General features: G+C 37.4%; 4 protein-coding genes across 5 annotated transcripts; 2 read left to right on the top strand and 2 right to left on the bottom strand.

Moving 5' to 3' along the window:
- Positions 1 to 443: 443 nt before the first annotated feature.
- Positions 444 to 4,809, bottom strand: LOC111805689 (vacuolar-processing enzyme-like). Its single transcript, XM_023690857.1, has 9 exons — positions 4,541 to 4,809; positions 3,614 to 3,778; positions 3,362 to 3,518; positions 2,901 to 2,986; positions 2,615 to 2,814; positions 2,161 to 2,209; positions 1,697 to 1,906; positions 1,078 to 1,284; positions 444 to 918 (listed from the first exon to the last, which is right to left on the bottom strand). Exons 1-9 carry the CDS (start codon positions 4,763 to 4,765, stop codon positions 736 to 738), a joined length of 1,482 nt encoding a protein of 493 aa, XP_023546625.1. The 5' UTR covers positions 4,766 to 4,809; the 3' UTR covers positions 444 to 735.
- Positions 4,810 to 5,610: 801 nt separating this feature from the next.
- Positions 5,611 to 9,410, top strand: LOC111806174 (PITH domain-containing protein 1). Its single transcript, XM_023691545.1, has 9 exons — positions 5,611 to 5,769; positions 6,885 to 6,965; positions 7,053 to 7,102; positions 7,640 to 7,717; positions 7,844 to 7,901; positions 7,995 to 8,044; positions 8,218 to 8,326; positions 8,401 to 8,462; positions 9,099 to 9,410. Exons 1-9 carry the CDS (start codon positions 5,686 to 5,688, stop codon positions 9,139 to 9,141), a joined length of 615 nt encoding a protein of 204 aa, XP_023547313.1. The 5' UTR covers positions 5,611 to 5,685; the 3' UTR covers positions 9,142 to 9,410.
- A 1,098-nt stretch (positions 9,411 to 10,508) lies between these two features.
- Positions 10,509 to 13,952, top strand: LOC111805636 (ferrochelatase-2, chloroplastic). 2 transcript variants are annotated; one of them, XM_023690781.1, is made up of 10 exons: positions 10,514 to 10,815; positions 11,000 to 11,131; positions 11,214 to 11,556; positions 11,647 to 11,790; positions 11,898 to 11,999; positions 12,202 to 12,305; positions 12,406 to 12,532; positions 12,634 to 12,786; positions 12,920 to 13,020; positions 13,411 to 13,952. In XM_023690781.1, the coding sequence occupies exons 2-10, from the start codon at positions 11,124 to 11,126 to the stop codon at positions 13,724 to 13,726; spliced, it is 1,398 nt and encodes a 465-aa protein (XP_023546549.1). In that variant the 5' UTR covers positions 10,514 to 10,815; positions 11,000 to 11,123; the 3' UTR covers positions 13,727 to 13,952. The 2 variants fall into 2 exon arrangements, with proteins under 2 accessions (XP_023546547.1, XP_023546549.1); XM_023690779.1 differs by lacking the exon at positions 11,000 to 11,131 and having other exon boundaries at positions 10,509 to 10,815.
- Positions 13,953 to 14,119: 167 nt separating this feature from the next.
- LOC111805635 (far upstream element-binding protein 1) lies at positions 14,120 to 20,158 on the bottom strand. The gene is made up of 6 exons (XM_023690778.1): positions 19,717 to 20,158; positions 18,661 to 18,944; positions 18,288 to 18,377; positions 18,110 to 18,181; positions 17,825 to 17,941; positions 14,120 to 15,449 (listed from the first exon to the last, which is right to left on the bottom strand). Exons 1-6 carry the CDS (start codon positions 20,072 to 20,074, stop codon positions 14,301 to 14,303), a joined length of 2,070 nt encoding a protein of 689 aa, XP_023546546.1. The 5' UTR covers positions 20,075 to 20,158; the 3' UTR covers positions 14,120 to 14,300.
- Between the last annotated feature and the right edge of the window lie 124 nt (positions 20,159 to 20,282).

The raw sequence follows: 20,282 nt of genomic DNA, 5'->3' as shown, positions 1-20,282 counted from the left end.
AAAGTGGCAATAATACAAGGTTGTGGATCCAGGTTGGTGGTGGCTTCCTTTTGTGAATGGGCGCACAGTATATCCCAATCCCAACATCTGGACTTTCTCTTCCCCCACTAAATTGTAATACCAAAACATAAACTATATTCAACTATACCACAAACTCAAATTCCATCACCCACTCCAAACTATACAAACTTTTTCTTAAACTATTTTGATCCCTTCATTTTCCAACTATAGACCAAAATGAAAGAAAGTAAAGGAGTATTTAAAAGAAATAGTACTAATAAAAAGATGTGGGGCTGCCCTACAACCTTATCTCATCTATATTGCCCACTCTTCTGCCTTTTTTTTCTCACCAATATTTCAATCATGCACTTTTGGTCTCTAACTTTTCTTCTTATGGAGGTTGGGATTTTGTATTCATGTGAAAATATTATATCATACAATGCTAATGCACATCATAACTCTACATATGTTTGGAATTTAGCTAATTCTTGCCAATAAGACAATGATTGTTGATGACCATAAGTAAACAGATACAAGACAGTGATTGTTGATGACCATAAGTAAAACTACTTGTTCAGTTACCTAGTTCAATTATATTGCCCTTCTTTTCTTACATGACGGTTTGCAGATGTATTTACAAATAACTTGTCGTCCCAGATCCATTTAAACATAGATGATATAAACAATGGTGGGAGAAACGTACTTTCAAATCGGATGAGTGGATTGGCTTCACCATCATGCGGTGAAGCCCTTGTGCAGAGAGCTCCATGGGCCTGAGGGGACGCTTACGCAAGCTTGCGCCGATGCCTCTGCCATCTGCTCCTTGCTGATTCCAGCATTGCATAGGTTTGCAAAGGACCTCATGTGTTTCATTCCGTACTGGGAGAGAGATCCACACCGTGCCTCAAAGCTCCTAACCTGTATGTATCAAACCATTTCAGAATTACAGAACTTATACTCAATTAAAGCATAACTAAATATTATTGATGGCTTGAATGAAATGGCCATGCTGTCTTTGTCATTAGGCATCAAGAAAGAAACAGGAAATAAGAGTACACAATTATATCGACATTGTACCATATTCTTCAGACAATCCCAATCATCGACAAGGGGTCGTCCTGCGGGACGGATGGCATTAAGCACCTCGGGACCTTTTTCAATTCCAAATAACAGCTTTCCAATTAGCTTCACACTGTTATCAATATGAACTCTATGGGACATTGCTTCCACAAACTTCTTCTGAGCTTCGATTTTCCTGTTGGAACCTTCTGGAGCTTTGCGAAACTAAAATCAACAAGCACGGAGGGGATGGGGGTGAAGGGTTGTTAGATGAGGTCGAAACCAAAATTGGAAGCAAGAAAAACCCCAATATTAACCAGAAAATATTAAAATGCCAATACTAGAGGTGATAAGCAGTGTAGTATTTTAAGTGCCATTGAAGTCTCAAGATTTGAGCTTATTACAGATGGCAAATAGCAAAAACCACCTAAACTGCGTACTCATCATCATTCAAACATCAGGAAAAAGTGGAGTTTGGGGCTAAAGATCACTTCATAAGTTAAAAGCACAGTTGATAAGTCGACAATTTACAAGAGAAAAGAAGAATTTGGCAATCCTCAGAATATCTCTTTTTTTATAATATACCAAATTGCGTTCAAATATTGTCAATTTGAAAATGGAAAAACAAGAAACTAACCTTTTCCCAAAAGTGGACCAGATCAGCGTCACGCTGATTGGTAACTTTTGTGGTTGGCCTCAAAGAGTTCTCCTCAACAAAAGTGTTGTTCTCATTAGCGGGATCTGTACCCAGAAATGAAAACAAAATGTTCTTGTTCAGCGTTAGATCACCATATTGCATGACGTGGGAACCAAACGCATCATCATCATTTAACGTCCTTTTCTTCACCTGAAGAGACCAGCAGTTTAAATCATATCAAACAAGGAGAAAAGAAATACATTTGAGGTTCTTTTCAACGTCAAGCATAAAAGGGAAAATTTCTCATTTTGATAAATAGACACTAAAATGCCTTCAGACTTAAATGTACAATTAGTACATTTTCGAAAGGATGAAAATCTCTTGAAGAAAAATTTTCATTCCTAAGATCCAAATTTAAACTCGTAGGAATTAGATTTCTCCCAAAATAGTGGTCGGGTTCTTACCAATTCATATTGCTGGCGCAAAGTTTCTGTCTTCAAATTGTGATTATCACTGTATGCAGCACCAAAGTAAGAACCATGAGGTTCTGAATAAGATAAACCAAATCCTACCTAAATTATTCAGAATCAACTAAATAAATAAAATTATCTGAACAGTTTATGCTTTATGCTTGTGGGTTTGGATCCCTTATTTGAACAGCAATAGTCTGCTTTGGATCTAATAATTTTATGAGATCCATTCGTCCGCCAGACAGAACACTAGACACCAGAAGTACAGAAGTGCAGTACATATAACGAGAACTGAGAAATGAGAACAAATGCCCAAAACTGAAGGGGCAGAACAAAAAGAATATTACCTTTCGGTATTAATATCATTTCTTTTACTAATAAATTAAGGGGGGAAACTTGAAGAACAAAGTATGCTAGCAACAGAGACAAATTTATTATTATCTTTTACCTGTCTTCCAACCAAGCAACACTATACAAGTCACCCAAGCAAGTATCATACTCTGGTGGAGGACTAGGATCATCCCCTGGACAGTAAGTACCCCAACTGCTCTCATAAGCATTTGATGCGGTGGTTGTATAAATGTTCAAACCTTTGTCAAGAAGGCCTTCAAAGATACTTCCTGATTCACAAGCTTCGAGATAGAATACCTACAATATTACATACAGTCCCATTAGATAAGTTTACATTCTAAGGATAGTTGCAGTCTCAAGTAAAGAACAGTACAATAATTTACCAGACTTTTGTAGGATCCAGAAGCATGCTTCTTTCTTAAAACTTCATTAAGATCGTCAGCAAAAATATAGGGATAAGTAGGCATCCCTGAGCAAAATGTATCATAGAGATGAGAAATTTCATTTTCATCAAGTAACAAGACTAGTTAATTCAAAGGAACGGATTCTCACATAAGTTTACCTTTGATCATTGTTTTTTCAATAATAATAATAATAATAATAATAAAAAGCATTTTCCTAGGTAAAATGAGGCTTGCTATCAGCCTCCATTCAATGCATGCTTTTTTAGCTTGAATGTCGGCTGCCCACCTCTAAATAAAATACATAAAAGTAAACTAATTATTTTATTGCTTACAGACATAAATCAACCATATCAAACAACAAACGTATCCAAAAAATGATCCCTATATACATGATAGGTCACATCACATGTATGCGAACTACATAGAAACAAGCTACTCACCAAGCACACCAGGGCCACCATGATCGCTGTAGTATATGAAAATATGATCATCAGGACCACTGTCAACAACCTTACCGCTGCCCCCCGAAAGAGCTGTTCTGTTTCCAAGAATGGCAGCAAAAAAGTTGTTCACATTAACATCCTCACCAGTGTAATCCTGTCATGAACAAAACGTAGGGTACTCAAGAAGCTACAATCAAACAAATCAGGTGTAGAATCGGAATCTATAAAGAAATTGTTTACAAAAATAACCTTCGGGACTCCATGATAAACATCAGATCCCTGAGGATGGTTGATGATGACCCCAGGTCTTGGGTTCTCTGGATCGAAGGCAATGTCATCGTACATGAAAACGATGATGTTCTCATCTTTTAGCCCATTTTTCCGTAACAATTGATAAGCATGGCAGATATCAGCCTGGTGGAAAATGTGTTCATCATTCTCCAAGTCTTTTCAAATAATTAAACCATCAACAACACTCACACAATAAACCAAGTTTGAAGCAGAATAGTAGTAATACTCTATTATCTCGTTTTATACTGATCTCTCTTTCTGTCACTAAAATAATTAGCTCGGAAAATTTTCAAATACTCGGAGAGCGCTCTTCTCCGCACCACCCACCCCTCCCCCCTCCCTCTAGCGTAGAGCATCTAGGATTTCATTGGCTCGTGCTAGAAAAAAGCATGCCCCAGTTTAACAAATTTATACTAATTCTTAATTACATCTCTCCTCTATCTTCTGATTTGTAAGTTCAATTACTGGTTGTACTTAAAGCTCTTCTTATCCAGAAGAGTCACAAGTGCCTTATAATAAACTTTTACAGTTAGGCCTTAAACACTCAGCTACTAGCTCAAAATTCCAAACAAGGAAACTTCGTTTGAAAGCAGCTACAGGTTCCATGACGTGATTATTCTGTACCAATATCCAAAGTTTATGTCGCTCACAACTGATAGCAATTTTGATAATAAGCTTCGAGGTTAAAAATCAAAGCAATTTAAAAATAGATCAAACAAGGATCGGCGATAGAGATAATCCAACAGACATTTGGGAAAGAGTATGAAATGCGAACATGAAAGCGTCGGTCACTGAAAAAGGTCAACATCAAAACAGAACACAAACTTGCACTTCCAAGAAAAATGAATTCAAGTTAGTACAACTTATCGAAGTCACAAAAACAACCTGGTGCCTGTAATTCCAGTATCCATTCGAACCGGCGATCAAGACAGCCCATCTCGTCCCCACGGCGTCCTCATCACTAGCGTCAGAGGCTCCTCCGCGAAAAAATCTCAATGCCTCTGACGGCAACCGGAGAAAATCACCGGGAAAGTCCCGGCCACCGGAAGCCAGGCCGATTACGGCAAGGAACAAGAGAAAGAGTAAAGCTCCGTTGGTGATTCGAGTCATGAAGTTGCCGAAAAGGTGGGGGGATACGATTGGTACGAACGATGATTACAAATTCTCTTGTAAAAACACTATATAAAGAGTGAAAATTTGCCGGCAGTTCTTCGAAAAGACATAATTGCCCCGAATGAGATTCACATTAGATCCAATCCTAACCGTACACGTATATAGATACTTCTACCATCCAATTATCCGTCCAAGATATTTCTTAATAGAGAAAATAAAAAAAGAATAAAAAAAAACTAATAGCATGGACTAAAATATAATCATTTTTAAATAAAAATGACATTTTAAATATAAAAAAATTACCATTCATTTTTGTCAAACCGGCCTTAATTAAAAAATGAGAAATTATTGCCTTTTTTTTTATTTTTTTTTACTTTTGATATAATAAATGGATAGAGATTGGGCCGAAGTGATGATAATAAAAGTTATATTAATTATACGCTACCTATAATTTCCCTATCATATTTTTCATTGATAATAAATATTATAATTTTTTAATAATTATTATTTGAAACAACATACCATTCAATCTTCTCTCGGGTCATATTCATCTATTTTTCTAGCTCTTATTCGAACTAATTATTTTTCTTTCGAGTATACAATTGAGTTAGAATACAACTACGGATTTTCAATGTGACTGATAATTTTATTAATTTGGCTAAGTCGTTACTGGCAACTAAACTGCCAATATTTATGGAATGATGTGATTGACTTTTCCTTCGTTTGATTGAATGGTCTCATTTATAGCTTTATTCAACCGATGATAATGCGAATGAAGTAGCAGATTCCTCCTCTTCTCGTAATGCTTTATATCCAAGCGAAGCAATCTGAACGACGCCGTTTTGAGAATCTCCCACTTTCTTTTTCCCTCTGCAATCTCTTTTCGTCTTGGGCATTATTGTTCTGGAGGCTCAAGGATGGCTTGCTTACACGATCATAGTTGCGAAGATCACGATTGTTCTTCTGATTGGTCTCTATACAAGCACATAGACCTCCCCAGAGTTAGTGCAAATCTCTCTCTCTCTCTCTCTCTCTCTCTAGCACACGAATTTTCTTCTTTGGCAATGCTTATTACGACTTCGAATCACTCAAAACTAGTTCGTATAATCATTTTCCTGCGAGCAATTTGAAATTTCATGGTCCTGGCTTTGGATTTTAGTAATCTCCATATCCGTTAGCTGAATGAGTATATCCTGCTGTTTTTCTCAATTACAGTGCTTAGATTTTTTTATTTTTTGTGAATAGCGATTGCTCATGATCCTGAATCTTTTCTTCTGTCATTGTCTTTGGTTCATCACGTGCAAATTGGGTTTGTATTAGTCAAATTAATTTTTTCCAAGTTGGGTTTATAGCCCAGCTATTTGACAAGAAGTCAATAATTTATATATGCATATTTAAAGGATCTGGAAGAGAATGGTGCCGACATTGCTATCGTTTAGTTCATCTCTGAGTTTTGTAAGAGATGAACATCGTACGCGTATTAAGAAAATCAATGATTATATACTAATTGATAAAGTTTTAGAAATATATTTGTTGCCTGAGCCATCTAGGCGAGAGGTCTTGCAAACTTAGAGGATTTTTTTCAATAACTGGAATAACTGAGTGAGATGTTGAAAATGTTGATGGATTTTTCCACGAAACTTTTAAGGCATAAGTTCACCAGCAGATGCTTGGAATAAATACTATGGGCGAGGTGTTGTTGAAAATGATATACGTTCCTGTTTATTTAAGGCTAGAAGAAATGGGTGAGATTAGATTGAATATGTTGAAACTGCATAATGATCTTGTGTTCCTCTATCTTTGATAATCGAAGCTATTTAAAGTGAACTACTCATAGAATCGTACTAGCATGACAACGGCCCCTTCTCCCTATAGCATGTTTCGTGTAAGCTTAACAAGCGCAGTTACTTAATCGCCTCGTTGATAATTGTGGACAGAATCGATATGATCTTATAATTGACTTTCATGGGAGAGCCTTGAACTTTTATTTGTCTTGATCCTGCTGGTTTTTAATTGTAGATGATTACATGTCGAACCCACACATAGAATACATTTTTGTTTTCTCAAAGGAACCAGTGGAAATTTTATTTTTGGTCATGGTTCTGTTATTTTCTAGGTTTCTGCTTTGAATGAGGCAACTCCAGGAAGTGTGAAGACTGTGTTTAAAGCTTGGGAGCATCGGTTAAATTCATCCGGGGTACTTAACCGTTATGCTTGTGTGTATTAATACCATGTGCTCTGTTGCTAAGATAATGTAGCCTCATGTATTCTTTTTCTATGGCAGGATCACTTGGAAAGCAACGAGGGTGATCCCGAACTGATAGTTTTCATCCCGTAGGTGTCTTCAGTACTTCTTGATTCCAGCTATACCTAATACCTCAATAACATTGAGATTTACTTGATTAATATGTACAATTATTGTAATGCTTATTCATAATTTACATTTGATGTAAAAAACTTTATAGTTTCTCAACCATCCCATCTATATATCTCAGGTTGAATTTATGAAAATAAATAATTTTGTGAAATGTAACTTATCATGACTTTCCCATTTTGTTTATTCTTCTAGGAAAATCCATGACCTTCCTAAAAGGTCCTCATATGTAAACTATTTCACCTATGTTTGCATATTGTTAAATAATGTTGGGAAACGTAGTTTCATGTTCCTACGTAAGAGAAACATGTTTATATTAAGGATCTGTGCTTGTTGGCTAGTCTGAAACTTCGAAAGCGGTCATGGAAAGAACAATCTAGATATCTGATAACATCATTTCACGATGATTTCTATGCCTGTATGGTGTGTAGTTTTTGTGTTCTGGGCCTACTTCCTGTTTCTTAAAAATTCATTACCACTTATTTGATGATTATTAGATTTACATCAGATGTTAAGATCAAAAGCATAGCTATCATTGGTGGTCCAGATGGTACTAGTCCTTCAAAGATGCGAGCGTAAGTAAAATTTTCTCGAACTTTCTGGCACTTGGTTTTCTATGTTACATAGTAAGATTTATCCCTTCTCTCTCTGCATTAGTTCTTCTCTAAGTCAATTATCCCATACTTCTCGTTCGTAATTAGGTTTATCAACCGAGAAGGTATCGACTTCTCTGATGCTCAAAGTATGCAAGCTGTTCAGGTACTGCCTGTTAGTTTATCTAGAGGTTCATGGAGAAATTTTTTAACATCTAAACATATGTTGTAATTGTAATGCATTTTATATTATTTCTAGGAGTGGGATTTGGCTGAGAATTTGCAAGGAGTATTAGAGTACCAGACAAGGTAAGGATGCTTTGTAGAACAACATATCTTTCTGTTTGTCTTAATGTTTGAATTGAGAGCTAAAAAGTTGAGCATTATCTTTTCTCCTTACGAGTAATTATTTTTAATCTGTGAGTTCCGTTCAATGTTAGATTACAATTATTTTTTGACTTCTAGTTTATACACATAATCAGATATTCCAAATTTCAAAGTGTGGCAAATATAACTTTGCATTTTCCGGACAATTATGGCGGTGACACGTCTCAGATACACTACATTGGGTTGAAAGGTGAAGCCACACAGGTAAAGTTGTCACAAAGAATCAGTTGATGTTTTTGTTGGTTTAAGTTACTAAATATCTTCATTTTAATCAACAGCTAAAGAGAGATGTTGTTGCAACTATTGTTTATGAAATTACCCCAAATCCTTCTGACCACAAGTAAGTTACATTTCCCTTCATGGACGGTATTGAATGTATTCTTCTTGTGTTTTTCCTTCAAGAACGCATTAACCTAAGCGTTTTCACTCAGTTCAGTTGCCATGGTAGACAATACTGCATTCATTAGAGCTATACATTGTAACATCCCAAGCCCACTGCTAGTAGATATTGTCTTCTTTGGACTTTCCCGTTTGAGCTTCCCCTCAAAGTTTTTAAAACACGTTTGCTACGAAAAGGTTTTCACATCCTTATAAAGAATGTTTTATTCTCCTCCCCAACCGTTGTGGGATCTCACATTCATTCTGCTCGTACATTTTTTTGTTTATTTTCTCTCAAGTTTCTATCCTCTAGTTTTGGCCACAACCCTCTACTTTTCCTCTCAACTTTCTAGCATACCACTGCATTGATTTATTAACAGTTTCTTATCTATTTGCTGTTCTGGGGTTTTGATGAAAGTTCTATTTGCTAATTAGCATAAAATTTGGGAGTGTTTCAATACAAGCTAATGCCCACGTGTGTTTGAAACACTCAGTGGACCGAGATGCTTATTTACTGCTGTTATTCTCATATGCTTAGATTGTATCTTATTAGTACCTTTTCAGTCCCCTAAATGGCTAAGCTTGTGCTCATGCACAGGACTCGAGCTGAAGGTGGTGCGGGGTTTTCACATGTTGAATGAAGAAATATTTGCCGTCCTCCTTTCTGAAACATTCCATCTGTATAATCTCTACTGGATGCTGAGTCTTAACTATTTTCAGTTATTTACATGCATTTGCATTTCCTTCCTGCGCTTCTTTTTGTTTAGTAACTGAAGAATCTCATCAGTTTCATGGAAAGAAATGAACTCTCTGATGTTGATTGGAAATTTGGAACCTAACGAAGTAGTGTTGAATTGTTGAGACAAGTTTCACTTCAGCTTAATGTTCGAACCAATTCAGTCTTTATTTTTGCCTTTTGTTTTCTGTGGAGTTGAGAAGAACACGTTTTTCTTTTTCCCCTCAATGAAGTTGAAGTAAATCAATTTTTATTTAGATTGCGTGTACGTTTCTTAGACTGTAATTTGTGAGGATTTCAAGGCAAATATATCATTATATCCATCTCATGAATTATTGCTATGGTCCTCCATCCTAGAGAAAACCACCTTCTCACCAAGTCTAGGGCACTTGATGGCATATGGAAGCTAAAACCAAGAGTCAGGCCATGTTGGTGACCTCAGATGCCAAGGAGGGTGGGCTTCGGTGTCATGGTCACATTTGTTTAAGGCATGTTGTCCGTAGACGCTAATACAAATTAGCTTCACTCACTTGGTGTTGGGAGTGTGTATCGCACAAATCCAAAATCCACTGTCAAAAAAAGTATAATTGTGACATTGTGCACTACTAGATACTCTAGGAATATAAAGAAAGTCTTGTATAAAACCTTGATATTGTCTATCAACAATTGCGTCAACCGATGATTCAGCTCATTTTCATAGCGGTTTTGAGCCATAAATGTTACTGGTTATGGTATATTTTGTGTCTAAACAAGAGAAGATTTTCATCTCTAAGTTAAATTCATGTAGAACATACATATAGTGGTCCAATAACCCTTCATAATGTTCATAATAAGAAGATAACGTCTGAGGGTACCAATCCATATATTATATGTTTACGGTCCATTCATGTTGCTTCCATATCATGATTTAAATAACGTTTTATTAAAAAAAAAAATTACCACCTTTATGCACAAATATTCGAAGAGAGGCATCGAATGGGTAAATTAAATATTCGACATTTGACAATTTTACAAGGGTGAAAAGGACGAATCAATATGAGTTTTAGAAGAATAATGGAATAGTTCAACTAGTTGTGGGAGTGGGTAAATTAATAAATTAATAATATAATAATAAATAATATGAAATGAGATTTTCTCCAAAAGAAAATAATAAATAATAATAATAATAATAATAATATTAATATTAATAATAATAAAGTTTCAGAGCAGAGGGCCTACACGTAGATGCGTAGATTTTTCAACACGAATCCCCTTCGAATATATAAAGGCGAAAGTGGTTGGCGCGCCTAACGCAAAATTGGGTACCAATCAAGAGTTTCCAGATCCTTCCGTCCCGTTCCTCCTCGTTCGGATTCAGCGTTTCCAATTCTCAAATATTTTTATTCAAGATCGTCTCTGTGAATCCACTCTTTCTGTCATTTCTACATTCGACACTGCACAAGTTCTTCTGGGATTTTGGATTTGGATATAACTTTGTTCCGATTTTCGACTCCATGGACGCGACCTCTTCCTCTGGCGCTCTTTCTAATATGAAGCTTCTCAGTTCCAATAAACTCAATTCGGATCACAGGGTTCCCTCGTAAGTTGTCTAATGTATCACTTGCTTGTGGTTTGCGAATGATGATCGGATTCTTAAGTCGCCTTTTATTGTTACTTCGGAAATTTTCGTTTTATATTATCTGTAGCGTCTGCAAATTTCCGTTCCATATGAACTTTATGTTGATTATTGGATGAAATTACCATATGTTGCAATGTTCGTGCAGCCTGAAACTAGGCATATGAATTTAATTCTGCAAATTTGGAACCAGTCCCCTTAGCTCGATCACTGTGAAGTTGTGTGAATGATAATAACAGGGTTGACCAGAATGAACGTTCTTTGAATTCAAGATGCCACGGCAATGACATATCTTTCTATAGAAGTTTTCAGGTATTTTATTATCAAAGTTAAGAATTCAACATTTGTTTTTCCTTTTTCAGGTTATTCTCCTTGCCGAAACCTCTCGTGTCTTTATCTTGCAAATCCTATAGAAATTTGCAAGTTCGTGATAAGTCTACATCTCAAGGATTAGTGGTTTCTTGTTCTAGCTCCAATAGTCACAGAGATGTGATGCAGGGGTTTCACCTTTCTGGCCCCAGTGAGAAGAGAAGCCGTCTTGGACAAGCATTTTGCTCGGTAGAAAGTTTCACCTATGGTGAATATGCTTTAGAATCTCGCTCTCAGGCAGCGGAAGAGAAGGTTGGAGTTCTGCTTCTGAATCTAGGAGGGCCAGACACGCTTGATGATGTTCAGCCATTTCTGTACAATCTATTTGCAGATCCGGTATCTTAGTTAATATTATGTATCTAGAGCCTTAATAACATATTAACGTGTCAACATATATCAGTTCTCTCTTATTTGCATTAAACATAGGATATTATCCGGCTCCCAAGGTTGTTCCGTTTCCTCCAAGAGCCATTGGCCAAATTAATATCTACCTTTCGTGCTCCCAAAAGTAAAGAAGGGTATGCTTCAATAGGAGGCGGCTCACCTTTGCGTAAAATAACAGATGAGCAGGTTGATTGACCTCTCTCTTGTTCCCCTCTACTTGTTCATTATGTCATATCTCCAGTTGGGTATAAGAAAATCTTCAAATATTTATAATTTGTGTATACTTGATGCAGGCACAGGCGCTTAAAATGGCTTTGGAAGAGAAAAACACATCTGCTAATGTCTATGTGGGAATGCGCTATTGGTACCCTTTCACAGAGGAAGCAATTCAGCAAGTACGTTCTACATTTTTTCTTATTTCCCTTGCCTTCTAATTCAAATGCAGGGGGAAATTTTATATTTACTACAGACCACGTGTTATTTCTCAATTTGCCTGTATCTTCAGACTTAAGCACCGTATTTTAGAGATGTTTGAAGTCCTTAATAGTCGCTATATTTAATTTAAATATTGGTGGTAACTTTTGCTGTTTGTGGCAGATTAAGAGGGATGGGATAACAAGACTTGTGGTGCTGCCATTATATCCACAGTACTCTATTTCCACAACTGGGTCTAGTATTCGTGTTCTCCAGAAGATTTTCAGGTGATGACTCAGTCCAGTATTATAATATTTTGATTTTATATTTTTAAAAGAAAAGAGGGATAAAATTGCTTCCAACTTATTGACTATGACTGTCTATCAGGGAAGATGCATATCTCTCAAAATTGCCTGTTTCAGTTATAAAGTCCTGGTATCAACGTGAAGGGTATATTAAGTCCATGGCTGACTTGGTTCAGGCAGAGCTGAAGAATTTTATCAATCCTCAAGAGGTCCTTGATCTTTGCTGAAACTGATCTTAGAGAGATACTTTAGTTTATGCAGCATGATTGTCCCAGTCAATTATTTTCTTATAGCATCATTTGTACCTTAGGTCATGATTTTCTTCAGTGCACATGGGGTTCCCGTCAGTTATGTTGAGAATGCTGGAGATCCATACAAAGATCAAATGGAGGAGTGCATCTACCTAATCATGCAAGAGCTGAAAGCCAGAGGAATTGGAAATGAGCATACTCTTGCTTATCAGGTTAATAAGGAATTTTGAGCTTCGCTTGGTTTCTTATCTTTTTCTTGCTTTCCACTATTCAGATGTTCTTTATTTCTTTGTTCCCAAGTACACGCATGTGGAATTTCATTCTTGGTTATGTATTCATGTTCAGAGCCGAGTTGGACCTGTACAATGGCTGAAGCCATACACAGATGAAGTTCTTGTTGAGCTTGGCCAGAAGGGTATTAAGAGTCTCCTAGCCGTTCCTGTGAGGTATGGTTTGTTCATAAACTATAAATGGATGAACTGTTATCGATTGTTGATTTTGATTCCATGTATGTTCATAATTCTAGGAGGTCCTATTATTGCGTATAATTTAAACTATTCATAATCTTGGCAATCATATCTGACCTTAGAGTGAATGTCAGTTGGACTAAATCATATAACAAGTATATATATTCGTGCGAGCCTAACAATGCAGAAGCTTTGGCCCAATAAGCATTATGCTGTTTGAACGTATTTACAATTGGTTTTAATTGTTTCGAAGACGTGGAGAAGGCAAATGTTCAGCAAAGTTCGATTTTTCTCGCATTCCTACATTGTTTTCTTTATTCTTCTGCCTTTCTGGCGTTTTATTTATAATAATTTTACGTCTCTTCCCAGCTTTGTGAGCGAGCACATTGAGACTCTTGAGGAGATAGATATGGAGTATAAGCACTTGGCACTTGAATCTGGAATCGAAAACTGGGGTCGTGTGCCTGCTCTCAATTGCAAATCTTCGTTCATTTTGGATTTGGCTGATGCAGTGATCGAAGCCCTTCCATCCGCTACAGCTTTGTCGCCCCACGCAAGCTCGACAGATGCAGATGATTGTGATCCTTTCCAATATGCTATCAAATTGCTATTTGGTTCAGTCCTCGCAATAATCTTGTTACTTTCACCAAAAGCATTTCTGGCTTTTAGGAATAATTTCATTTAAGACCATAGGAGACGGACCATCTCAGATATCGCTAGGATTGGATGAAATGTCATATTTTTTGGTTTAAGGGGTTTGATTCAATTACTTTTGGGAAAAAGAATAGAAATTTACCATGGCGTAGATATATTACGTTTTGTATAACTTCTCTATTTTAGGGCAAATACTGCTGTATTTACTACACAATACATCACATTCATAAAAATGGAGGATTCGGCGTTTTAGAAAACTGTTTTATTTAGCACCCGACTCATAATCGTATAGATGAAGTGTTATAGTTTAGGTAGATGACTTCTGCGAAGACTTGCATTCACAATCAAAACGAGTCGAAGGATTGAATCTCAATAACTATTCAATTCCCTGCAACCGGGAAACAGCCGAAGAGAGAGCAGGTCATTTGGAAGAGAGAATAACAAAAAGTCCGGAGCCGTTTTAACCGTACCAAAACCCAATAATACAAGTAAATAATTCAGACATTAATGAGGTCTCGTAATACTACTTGGTCTACTAAAAACTAACCAAAGGAACAAAGTAAACCGTTCTCCACAACAAGACACCTAATGAACACATACATTGATTAACTTTTTGGCGATGCTTTTGCAACCCCACTTTGAGGCGCTGTCTGAGCAGCCGATGCAGAGTCATAGCCCCCACGAGTAGCCCCACCAGCATTTCCTTCAGAAGAATATGGAGGCTGAGGGTAACCAGCACCATAAGAGGAGCTATAAGACGGTGGAGCTTGTCCGTAACCTGCCTGATTTGTTGGAGGAACACCATAAGGTGGTGGTGCAAACCCTGGCTGAGCAGCAGTACCATAACCGGATGGTGGAGCACGCTGAGAAGCAGAATCTGATTGAGTGTACCCAGATGTGGGAGGCTGAGAAGTGGAATATCCAGACGGCAATGCAGCAGGTTGCCCATAGCCACTGGGTGCGCTCGGTGACTGGGTGCTCTGACCATAGGCAGGAGGATTTGCAGGCTGTTTCTGAGTCTGAGGAGGTCCATAACCAGCCCCATACCCAGTCTGAGCAGCTGGTTGATTTCCATAGCCAGTTTGGGAAGGTGCGGTCATTCCGTACCCTGACTGATTTGGTGCAGGGACAGGCTGCTGATTTGCACCATAACCTTGCTGGCTCACAGAAGAGGATTGTGCAGGAGGGACCGTCTGTGATGAATCCCCCTGTGACCCATATGAATTGAGCCCATCTTGGCCTGCATTAGCCACACTACCATAGTTTGCAGCAGAACTATAACCTTGCTGATCATATGTGGGCTGGCTGTAACCCGACTGAGGTGCATGGTAATTACCACCATAGCCATCTTGAGAATATCCTTGTTGACTATAAGTAGAGGCTTGTGGTTGACCATAACTGTAACCACTGTTGTCTGCTGCAGCACCAGGACCTCCAGATGTCTGCTGTTGCTGAGCGGGCTGTTGACTGTAGTAATCATAACCACTTCCCTGAGTAGCAGGTTGATTTGTTGGAACGGTAGACTGGTCCCAGTTAGAAGCATATCCACCAGTTGACGGTTGGGAATAACCCTGATAAGGAGGTTGTGGCATGTTATACTGAGACGAAGGAGCAGAGTATCCACCTTGTTGTCCATAGCCATAACCAGGTTGCTGCATTGGTGGAGCCCCAGGAGGCCCCCAACTTGAAGGGGGGCGAGCTTGATAACCTTGTTGGTTATACCCTCCCGACATACCTGAATTTCTCACACGATTCTGGAAAAAATCATGAGGATAAATAAAAAGGTGAATCTTTCTCAATTAACGTGAGATACCAATAAGGCGCATAGTAATAAGAGGAAAGCACAACATTCATGAGTGAATTGGAAATAAAAGGCCAAATCTGAAATCAAGGGTATACCAAAAAGAGTAAAGACCATAGTCAGTATAGTACGTTTTGTAGACGGATTAAAGGAGCTTATACTGCATTAGGAAGAGCATAAAACACCAACATACCGTACTGGATGGTGAGTTATTGAGTTACTCCAGCAGAAGCTCAACCTCTCCCTATTCGAAGTGAATGGGTTCAAAGAGAACCAGACGACTACAAAAGCTTTTACAGAACAGAATATATGAACTTAATTGCCCCAAAAGACAAACAAGTTCATAGCAAAGCACAACAAAAGCAATGTCCTCCCAATTATCAAATCTTATATAGAAGAATCAATTAGCTGGATATCAAGCTAAATCATAATGACCTCATAGACTACCAAATCTCTAGACACCAATAGAAGATGATGAAGTGAAAATATCTTAGCCGCAAATTATTGAGAAAAAAAAATACTTCCAAACACTGAGAAACGTGGATGATGAGAAAGAATACATCGACAATATATGCGAACCTTTGAAGGAAAATAAGAAGAAAAAAACAAAAATAACAATTAAAGATTGAAATAAGAAAATATTCAAAAAACAGTCCATAAAAATAACTCATTACGAGAGAAACTTTTTATAGACTAAAAGTTGAAACGTTCCTACAAATTAATCCACCAGAAAAAGAATGGTAGTATGGTAAGGTGACTTTCGAAATTTTACTTACGACCTAGAATATCCAACAGATAAACCTGCAACTTCTCTCCACACCACTTTATGTCATTATAATATGGGATTCAGAACCATACCAGAGTAATGCTGAGAGAACACCAACATAAAGGATTCCATGTTAGTGTCACTAATGGTCCAATAACCCTAAGCCTACAATAGTTCCCAATAACAATGTCAGTTGCAGGATACACAATTAATAAGCACGTGTGATGGTTGAACAGGCCATAATCCCAACAATATAACACTTTGATATAAAACCAAGAATAATACCAAATGGGCTGCAGCATCTTAAATAGGAGATATCATATAACCTTAACAACCTAATAAGAAAAATATTGACTGATAAACTGAATATCCAAAGGAGCCAGCATATCACCAATGGGAATCTTTCTGATACAAAAATCACTCGTCAAAAATTTACTTAATCTGTAAAATAATTCACCTCTTTCCAAACCCAGAACTTATGTCCACCCCTGCATTAATGGATATATGGAATAAACAACTGCAGATATAATAACAAATCCAGATTGATTACAGGTAAATGACCTAAAATCTCTCTCAACCTATAAGAGATCCAAAAGTACAACACGTTGGTATATTCCAACGCTTCTAACTCCTTTAGTGAAACTACAACCAGCATTGGACTCCAAGGAACTACAAAGGGAACCCCCCTCAAAGCCGAAAGTATGAGCACAGTGAGTGAAGAAACCTCCCTACTGATTGACAATTAAAATGGTTAAACCGCCAGTGCATATTAGCAGGATTAGCAATAAAATGATTTTGCAGACTTGCGTACACAGACATATCAACTATTATTGAAGGAATGAGAAATCTGAATGCTGAGAATATTATATAGTATTTGAGACAAATTTCATAGAAGATCCAGTACATTAGTGGCGTAAAATTCAGAAGGGGAAATGAGTATTAAGGAAGGACAGAGAAATTAATTTCTTGTTGAATCCAGCTGTCCAAACAAGACAACATAAAACACTGAGGAAAAGAAACCTCAACTGTTTCCTCCCCCCCCCAAAAAAAAAACAGCAGCATGCTGTTTGTAGAATGACTAGAATACAAATTGAAACAAACAAAAAAGGTAAATATTAACAAGAATGTGTATGGAAAATATAATTAAAATGGGAAACTAATCGCAAAAAAAAAACAGATTTCATAATCGACACAAAACTGAGTGGTGCATATTAAGCCAATGAATACCAAATCCCTCCTATATCACAGCATAAAGTTGAATAAACAAGTCAAAGCAAGCAAATAATTCAACGTCCAATCTACACCACGTGCTTAATACTTACCTTGGTCTTGAGGCAGAACCCTAAATATTCAAAGAATTCATGATAGTGAAGGAGTTTTAAGAATAGGATGGAAACATTGCATCAACAGTAAAAGAAATAACCAAATCCAAACAGAAAAATCAATATAATCACCTCACAACAAAAATTCAAACAAGGATCCATGTAAATTAGGTGTCAGCTAGATAATGGCTCCTACTAAACAAGGCATAATATTAATGCAACCGAAATGTGCAAACGCACCTCGCTGATAACTTCATTAACCAACTGTTTTGCTGACTCAATCTGTTCGCTTGATCCATCAATCTGTAAGGTTCTTTCTGTAGATGTATCCCCCGGGGGTAAGTGCAATGGTATCACCTATGGAAAATCATAATAGATAATCCCACGTAATCCAAATTAAAAACAATAATTTATGTCATATGAACAAAAAGTGAAAAAGAGTTGCACAATTGAAGTAAAATATATATATATATGGTACTTAACTAAGTTTGAAATATAATATGTGTGTGTAAAGAGTGAACAGACCTGAATACGTGCTCCAGTCCTAGCTTGCATACTTTTGATTGTTTCACCGCCTTTACCAATAACCAAGCCAACCTAGAAAAAGAACATTATAACAATCAGAAGTTCCATAAATAAAGAAGAAATATGTTCTCAAAATAGATAAACAGTACTTGGGAAATTCCAAAACTAATTTAAGAACCTTATTGTTAGGAATTTTCATGACAAACTGCTCAGATCCTGATGGACCTGTTAATCTCCGCGATACTATGCCAGAACCTCCAGATTCAGCCTGTTTCAAATGTTAATTTTATGAGACAAAATCACTTCGAGCCAAGTTAAAAGACCTATCTACCACCAAAGTGAATTCAATCAAATTTTGTATGGAAATTAAAAATAAAATATTGCCAATAATATGAAGTTAGTAATTGAAAAAATGGTAATGAAATAGTTCATCCATTATCCAAGCCAGTGCATTGCTACACGGCATGCCAACGGTTTTAAGAGGAGACCACACACAAATGTTGATACAGCTCCCCCAAGATACACCATGCAGTTCGAAAACTAGGACAAACCTCAGAAAGAACATCATTCATCAGCTGCTCGGCCTTAGCAATTTGATCAGGGGTACCCATTAGCTCAACCATCCGGGTAGCAGAATTGGGATCTGCATCCATGTCTCGAGTAACTTGTATTTTTGCACCAGACTGGAGCTGAAGGTACTTGATGGTCTCACCACCTTTACCAATAATTACGCCGACTCTACCATTAGGAATCTCAATTTTTTTGCTTGTCCCTTGGAAACCATAGGAAACAGGTATAGATGATGGGGCTGAACTTGACATGTGAGGCTTCAGGTCTGCATCCACACAGATCAAGGTCGCAAATGAGCATCCAATCAAATACACAATTTTAGTTTTTAAACCATAATATGTTACCAGAACAATTCACTAAATTTTTAAAGGAAACAGGGGTAAAAGACCATGGAAAATAAATCAAACACAAGATAAATATAACCTAGCACTAAAACTGAGATTCTGAAACGTTTATTTAATCCCCCATGCATTGGTTACCCCAAATGCAATAAAAAAAAAAGTTCAAACCACTTCACAAGCCTTTTTCTTAACCCCTGTAGTAAATCGTGAATACTGTATCTTTTTTATAAACAAGTCGCTCTATAACCAAGATAAATATAACCTAGCACACACGTAATTTTATCCAGTGTTCCCTCATCTTTTCAAGTATAAAACTCGGCTTACTTTGACCTCACTTACGTCTATAAGATAAATATAACCTAGCACTAAAACTGAGATTCTGAAACGTTTATTTAATCCCCCATGCATTGGTTACCCCAAATGCAATAAAAAAAAAAGTTCAAACCACTTCACAAGCCTTTTTCTTAACCCCTGTAGTAAATCGTGAATACTGTATCTTTTTTATAAACAAGTCGCTCTATAACCAAGATAAATATAACCTAGCACACACGTAATTTTATCCAGTGTTCCCTCATCTTTTCAAGTATAAAACTCGGCTTACTTTGACCTCACTTACGTCTATAAGAAATCAATACAAGGTAAGCAAACATACAAAAGCATGAAATATTCAAGAAAGAGTAAAAAAATAGCAATCACCTGCACCAGAACTAAAACCCTTGTCGTAGGAATCAAACCCGCTCCCGTTCTCAACTCTCGGACGCTTGACATCAGCCCCAACGCCAGGTCCAGCACCGGCCCCAACCCCACCGCTGGAGATAATCAACCGAGAGGCAATCTCCTGAGCACGCTGCTTAGCGAGCTGGATCTCATCCATCGGGGGCGGAACGTTGTTGTACGACGGAGGCGGAGGATGTGCCGAATCGGAAGAGGGAGAAGTGATGGGGCCGGAAAAACCAGTCGGCCGGCGGGTGACCAACGGTGGAGGTTGGTCCTCGTACTTGCGCTTGTTGGATGTAGTATCGGTACCAGATGAATACTGCGCTTCGTCAGCCATTGTTTCGCGTCTGAGAGAAAACCCTAAAGACGATAAAACTGGAGGCGAGAAAGCGGATGGGTTTTGCTTTTATAAATGACCAGACCCTTTGGCGCTGGAAATTTATAGCATAGCGCTGTCAAGTCGTCAAGTGTCACTCCTGATATTTTGTCGTTTCAAGTAAATGTTTTTTTTTTTTTTTTTTTTTTTTTTTTTTTTTTTTTTTTTT

This window comes from Cucurbita pepo, chromosome LG11, assembly GCF_002806865.2.
Source record: "Cucurbita pepo subsp. pepo cultivar mu-cu-16 chromosome LG11, ASM280686v2, whole genome shotgun sequence".
NCBI classification, from domain to species: domain Eukaryota; kingdom Viridiplantae; phylum Streptophyta; class Magnoliopsida; order Cucurbitales; family Cucurbitaceae; genus Cucurbita; species Cucurbita pepo.
Note: the sequence above shows the minus strand (reverse complement) of the source record. Positions and strands in the feature narration are given on the sequence as shown.